The sequence below is a fragment of the Juglans microcarpa x Juglans regia genome, chromosome 8D, assembly GCF_004785595.1.
Source record: "Juglans microcarpa x Juglans regia isolate MS1-56 chromosome 8D, Jm3101_v1.0, whole genome shotgun sequence".
In the NCBI taxonomy this organism is placed as follows: Eukaryota; Viridiplantae; Streptophyta; class Magnoliopsida; order Fagales; family Juglandaceae; genus Juglans; species Juglans microcarpa x Juglans regia.
In genome coordinates this window covers 1,496,821-1,504,077 of record NC_054608.1, presented here as the reverse complement: position 1 = coordinate 1,504,077, position 7,257 = coordinate 1,496,821, and the positions used below count along the sequence as shown (strand labels likewise).

The 7,257-nt window shown below is 35.2% G+C and overlaps 1 protein-coding gene across 1 annotated transcript; it reads right to left on the bottom strand.

Moving 5' to 3' along the window:
- Nucleotides 1-1,018: 1,018 nt before the first annotated feature.
- LOC121243286 (very-long-chain aldehyde decarbonylase GL1-9-like) lies at nucleotides 1,019-5,300 on the bottom strand. The gene is made up of 3 exons (XM_041141383.1): nucleotides 5,004-5,300; nucleotides 4,301-4,650; nucleotides 1,019-1,995 (listed from the first exon to the last, which is right to left on the bottom strand). The coding sequence occupies exons 2-3, from the start codon at nucleotides 4,529-4,531 to the stop codon at nucleotides 1,462-1,464; spliced, it is 765 nt and encodes a 254-aa protein (XP_040997317.1). The 5' UTR covers nucleotides 4,532-4,650; nucleotides 5,004-5,300; the 3' UTR covers nucleotides 1,019-1,461.
- Between the last annotated feature and the right edge of the window lie 1,957 nt (nucleotides 5,301-7,257).

Sequence of the window (7,257 nt, the reverse complement as noted above, 5' to 3'; positions counted from 1 at the left end):
TGTATTTTTTTTATTTTTTAAAAATATTTAAATACATTAAAAAGATGTGAATAAAAAAAAATTCTTTTGCAACTAAGGGTAGTAACGATCGGTGCTACTCTAAACAAAACGAGGGTGAAGGGTTCAAACTTCGAAGCCAAATAAAACCACTATTCTTGGATCTCTCTCTCTCTCTCTCTCTCTCTCTCTCAAGGTGTTTGAAACAAAAGAAAGTCGAAAAGATTCACCAGTATGTCATGGGAGGGAAGAGAAGTTAGGCATGAGCGTTCAAGCTTGTAATGCACTTAATTGGTAAAAGCGTGTATGATGCTTAAGAATAATAGGCGCTTAAGAAAGTGTCTGGTTATACAGATAATCACGAGCACGGCGTTTGCCAGTTGCCATGCAAAGCGATTGAAACGAGGCACTTGAGCCTTTTGAGCAAGCATTCATATGTCCTGCAATCTAAACACGATTCAGGAGAGAGGAGTTTGCGGGGTCTACTGTTATGTAAAATCGTTTGTGGGATCCACTGTTATAAAAAATTGTAAGTGATGAACAAGATCACTAATTCGATCCCAAGATCACTAATTCGATCCCTAAACTTATAAAATTTTTGAAGAAAATACTAAAGGTACTTGCAAAAAATTTACTTTTCCAAATATTATGTTGAAAATCATTAAATTCAAATTTCAAAATTTGAATTTAAAAAGAAAGCAATTGGTCTTGTAAGTCAAATTCTTAATTAGGTAAATGTGACAATTTGTCAATCATCAATTAAAGAACTAATTGAAGAGTGCCACTTAAATTATTAATTTCATGTGTCAGCCTTCGATTGGCATACACATAACATAAATATGTCACGCCAACCAATCAAAATTGATGCTTTTGAAAGGAGAAGGATTTTTCCACTTCTCATTCCTCAACATTGGCATTAGGAAGGGGAAGGATTATGTGTGTGTGTGTTACAGGAGATGATGAGATGGCATTGACATGGAATAAATTCTTTTCCACATGGTGGGAAAACAAGAAGAAAACATTAGTCCAACTGGGGAATTAATCCCAGAATTCAGGCTGTTGAGCATTTCACATTACAAATTCACAACTTGCAAATGATTTCTAGCCCCCAAAAGCAACATACAAGCCCAAGTACACCAATCTCAATAGTCCTGAAGATCCTAATTGATGCATAATGAGGAAACTAAGTATGGTACACAAATAGACACCTCAAAATAACACAATTACAATTCATAAGAGAGGTTGGTGAGGCAACAATAAACGAGCCAACACACTTTCAAGCAATCAAAAAAGGAATGAACTCAAATCAACTGTTGCTAGATGCCTGCAATATAGCTTCAAATCAATGAATAATGACTCTTTCACCTTCACCATAAATAGCACAGCTATCGTGACCAAAAAAGGTCTCCATCCGGGTGAGAGCTCGAAGTTACACACAGAAATTGTTAGTGAACATCTAGTCTTTCATTGGCCTTGCCTCAAGACCCCTTCGGGTCGCTTTACTAGATTGTAAGGCATGTAGGTTCCAAGTAGTTTATCCCATATGGGAAAGAAAGGCTGAGAATAGTTATACTTCAAGCCTTGAAGTTGATGATGGATGTCATGATAAGCACTGTTGTTTTGGAAGATAATATGTAAGATATTGCCAGGCAACCAAAGGCCACAGTGATCATCAACGGTTTTAACCACAGCGAAGCAGAAGAAAATTACAGCTGTTCGTGCAGTCATTCCAGAGACCAGAAAAGAGATGGCCCCGCCCAAAGTGTCAAGCAAGAGCCCTTCAAGCGGATGATTATAAAGGGCCCCAATTGCATAGGGGACAACCAGCCTGTGATGCTGGGAGTGGACATGGCGGTACAGAAACTTGTTCTGATGCATGTAACGATGCACAAAGTACTGCCATGTGTCCATGACAAACATTGCAACAGCAATCTGAACAATTTGGACAGGAATGGAGGGCTGAATCGTGATCCCTGATTCATTTGCCTTTGAGGTCAACTGTAGCAAAAATGCTAAGAGCATTAGTCAAATTTAAGAAAGTAAATATACTGAAAAGGGGGAACTAGTACTAATGACACCAACGTTCAAAGTCTTTTGTGGAGACACTTCTATAAATCTAAGTGATATTAAGCCTATAAATGCCAGTTAATATACAAAAAAAAAATTAAAGGTACCAACTCTCAGTGTCAAAAGAAAAAACAGAGAACCATCTTAAATCACATCAAGATTAAGCCATCCATGTGATCTCCACAATGCCCACGTCAACCTTTTTTTTGTTGGATAACTAATGCCCATCTTGACTGTAAAAGCATATCAGACCTCTCCACCTATGGCACTAAATGGCCAGATACATCTGTCTGGTCAGCATCTTGCCTTAAGGATCTAATTGACAAGCTAGACTTCTCCTCCATCAACCAATCTAACCTAGAACCCCAAAGACTCTAAAGCCTAACCTCAATTATTTTAAGCGTCATGCTTCTGTAGCATTGTTCACAGCTTCCCCAGTTGGCTTACTCTACACATAGTTGACCCCAAAAGCCATAATCATTACTTGTACCCCACTTTGCCTCAACGGTTATGCTAAAATGTCCTTAGAGCCTACATGGTAAATATACTGTATTTTGTGGAATTAACTATTCCCTTTTCTTTTATTTTATGAAGAAAAGGAATTGTATTGAATCTAGATAGTCTTCTTTTTCACAAGGTACACCTTTTCAAGCCTAGATCCAACATATTTACCATATTATCCAGCATTGCCCTACATCAATTGCTGTTGGGAAGAACATAGTATTACAGGTTCCTTCGGAAATTTTTTTTCCTCCCAACCATTTAACAGAATGTTCACTACAGTCCAGGGTGCCAGAAATTAAAATAGATTCTGAAGTATAAAGCTTCATTTGAGAATTGAGATTTTGAGTCAGCATAATGACGCTGATCAGTTTAAAGAAGTAGAAACTATGAAGTCTATGATTAACAATGTAGGGACATTAAGCAACTCTAAATAAACATGCTGGCCACTTCTCCAGGCAAGAAAACTACTGAAATTATAAGTGACAGGTGGAACTTATATCGACCTAAGTTCAGCTCCAATATCCCCAACACTGCTATGTCTATTCAATTTTCACAGAAAATGGAACCAATTATACCTGTTTACCATCTATACTAATAGAGGTTCAATGCATCAAGATACTGTCTTAAGCAGGAATCTTGATCTTAACCTTTACCACATGCACAAGTCCAATCATAAGAAAAGCAAAGTTTTTCAATGCAAGAGGAGAGATAATTTGGCATCACCAAGCAAATTCTCAATGCCCATTTCCTTTGAAAAAAACACTTATTTCTGTGGGAACAACAATTATTTTAGTAGGCGACAAACACTGAGTGTTCCATTAGCGCCGTATCAGGAAAAGCAATAAAGAAATTCTCCTTCAAGGTTGAACCACACCCAAAGGCAAATTATGCGACATGGATCATGAGTTACCAAAGGAAAACTCAGGGAGACTATAAATTCGAACTAGACACTGCTTAAGAATTACAATATACTCAAACGTTGGCATGGATTTTTTAGCACGTCCAACTCTCTAAGACAAGCATATGCATAATCTCATGTTATACATATATATGTATTCACACATTATTTTAGGAAAACATATCATAGCCGTGACCTCAATTTAGTACATAGAGTGTAGACTGCATGCAAAGAAGTGATGTCCAATCCAACATTGAATTTGGCAAAGAAGAGGTCCCATATGAATTCATTAGTGGCTTAAAATTACACAGTTCAGCGATTCCAGTTCTCTTAGGAAACCTATTAAAAAACTGTCATATCTATACTCGCTTTGAGAGGTAAGGCAAATAATAGGCTCTGGCATATGTAAATTCCAAAGGGGAGATCTCAAACTAAGCATATATTTTTTCCCATTTTCATATCTCTAAAGAAGGTAGTAATTATTTATTTTTTGTTAGGTAGTGACTAGTGATGACAACAATGGAAAGGATGACAATGGTGTGGACGATAAAATGATAATAATTAAATTAACTAATGAAGAATACAGCAGAGGAGGGGAACTCCAACAAATAACCCAAACAGGTTAATACAGAGCAAGAGATAAAAAAGTTGATGCCAAGAACTAAGATTCCAAAACAGATTGCTAAGTCCTTTATACCATACATGAAAACTCCAGTAAGCAATCACGCATGTTCTATGCATTTAAACATAAAAGGAGCCACATTTTCAGAGAGTCCTACAAACACCACATCCTGCAAAGAGAAACAAATAAATAGAATGAGCTCAACAACTAACCAGGAAGAGCGCCTGAGCAACGGTCGCCTGGACGAGCTGCTGAAGCAAGACGCCCTTAACCACGGACGAGAGCGGCACCGAATTCTTCAATTCCTCCTCTTTCTTTGTATGCAAACGGTAGTTGTCCAGAGTCGGCAGCAGCTGATAAAACCCCGCGTACAACCAGTACACCACGATTGGGGCAAACGTGCCCATCGCCTCGTCGCTCACATATCCTTCCCAGAAAACCATGGCCGATTCTCGGATTCACAAGCGAAGCAGGTAAAATTCAAGCTTAAATTAACTCAAGGAATCTGAATCCTAAGATACATTACAGCTCAAGATCTAGAATTTCACCTGCTCTCGAAACCCTGTAACCGAACGGAAAAAGAAAATTACATAGCGCAATTAAAATATCCAAAATTAATATGATTAGTTCTCGAGAAAACGGAGGAAAATAAAGTACAACTGTGATTTTGAATCTTATGCTGTACAAATTTTCAAAAAGAGAAGAAGGAATGCGCAATGAAATGCCACTTGAGTTTGGCCGGAAGCCCAAAAGAAATTGCATTAGCATAGTTGACGATGTAGAACCAAAATTTCAAAATTTTCTTTTTTCTAGCCCTATCGTTTTCTCGGCAACCAAACAAAAGGCAAATCAAATTTTATCACAAAATAATATACAGCAAAAACAACCCAACCTATAAACCACGTAGTGACTTACCGAGACCCGGGTCGACGAAAATGCTGTTATCCTCTGAAGTTTGCACGCGAAGGTACAAATGCGTTTGTTTCGGATTCAGATCTAGGACTGAATTGGAATAAACGGTCGAAAATGCTGGCCACAAGGGTGATAGTCCGATTTTAAAAAATAAAAAGTTTAGCTTTTTCCAAAATGAGAGACAAGAAAAATGAATAGTTCGTCCTTTCTTATGGATCGCATAGTATATGTTTGAAAAAAGGATTCTAAGACGCTTTTATCTTATGTTGTATTAATCCCTTTCCAACCAAAAAAGAAAAAGAAAAAATATGTCCGAGTTGTCAAGCGTACTTCCAATGGTAATGTACTAATTTTTCTAAATTGACCATGACTGAGGTTCTTAAACTGTTCATCCAACCTTGAGCCTCCAATTCATTGGAAAAAGAAAACAATGAATTTTGAGCCACTACTTCATCAGTTTGAAGTTTTGAACCCACTACTTTGATTATTTTCTGTCTTTAGATGACATGATTCAACTGATATTTTCATGGTTTATTAAAAATAAAATTAAGGCTTCGTTTAGAATATGAACTCCTCTTAACTCATCATTATAACTTTTTTAAATTCCAACACAAAATATAATAAATAATTCAACTTTTTTAAATTCTAAAATAATAATAATATTAAAAAATAATATTCTAACAATATTTTATCATCTCAATTCAACTCACTTCAACATTCAAACTCACCCTAAGAGTTAGGTTGTGAGTTCTAATCATGAACCCTTTTTATAACAAATAGAAGAAGATGAAGTATTATGAGATTATGTGGAATAAAGGAAAATCCATTGAAAAATTACATATCTTGATTTCAAAATTTAGCAAGATGAATGACTTGTTGAGATGATTTCAAGCTTAAAATATGTAATTTTTGCACAATCCCGTTAAAAAAAGTGGGTAAATCTAAACCCACATACAAAAAGATATATTTCTAATGATGAATTCTATATTTTTATTTTAATAAAAAAGTGTGCAGAATTTACAATCTTGTATATCCTAAAACTTAGCATTACTCACTTATCCTATCATTCGTTCATTCGGAGACTTTATAATTCCGCTCTAGGACTTGTATCTAGTAGAATTCTTCAATTTCAAATCACTTTCCTATATAAATATAAGTAAAAATATAAACATAAGCCTATAACCACAGCACATCATATGCTGCATGGTATGCTGCGGTTAAAAGAAAAAAAAAATATAACATAAGTGTGCTGCAACTGTAAGCTAAAGTATAGAATGGTTCTAAATATAAATGGTAATCAAAGAGAGTTACCAAAATTAAATTTTAGAACTCGAAGTACTCTGTTGTCTCTGTAAACTGCATTAATTCATCCGGAATGATGCCAACCTCTTGTTGGGTGGGCTGCTAGGTTCTTAGGGTAATCATCGGCTTGCCTTCTTCTCCATTAGAATTGTTCATGAAAAGAGTGATAGACCCGTCTTTTACACTTCTCTCCATGCGGCCGTGTCGTTTAAACAGTTCACCCAACAACTCAAGACCAAGCAAAGATTGCAAGTCTTTGACAAACACAAAACATAGTAGAATTCTATTTGGAGCAATTTTTTAATAAAATAATAAATTTTATTATGCATCAGCTATTATTTACTATCACACTTTATATTTATAATTTTTTTATAAGGTGTGAGTGTATTTCATAAAATATATAAGTATTTTTCATAAGATATGTGGTGAGGTGTGGAGTAGTAAACAATTACTAATAAAAAGATTTTTTTTTTAATTGCTGAATCTATTTGGATTTACTCGTCTTAAGATGTAGTGAGGTCAAGTTAAAGAGCAATTACATTGTTTAACAGTCAGAGCCATATAAACGTGCATTTAAACTTGTGATGTGTATGAATCCAACGTAAATTTAAGCATGAATGTATAAAAGATAAAAAATCATAAAAGATTCTAAAAAAGATTTCAAGTATGTCATTATTCTGTAGCAAAATCTTAGCCTCTTACTTCAACATTCAATTTTAAGTTTAATTTGAAATTAGTTTTTATTAGAATTAATCTGTTAGACTAGAGACATATATCTTTTGATAGAAATTCAACCATTTTTTTTATTCATATAATTAAACCCAGTACAAATCCACAAATTTTCTTTGAAACCAAACACATCAATGTGAATTTTTCCTATAAAATAAGGAGTTTAAAGTATGGTCCTAAAAGGTGTTGTGTGTCTGTAAATAAGTCCAAAAACCCAAAGTCCAGA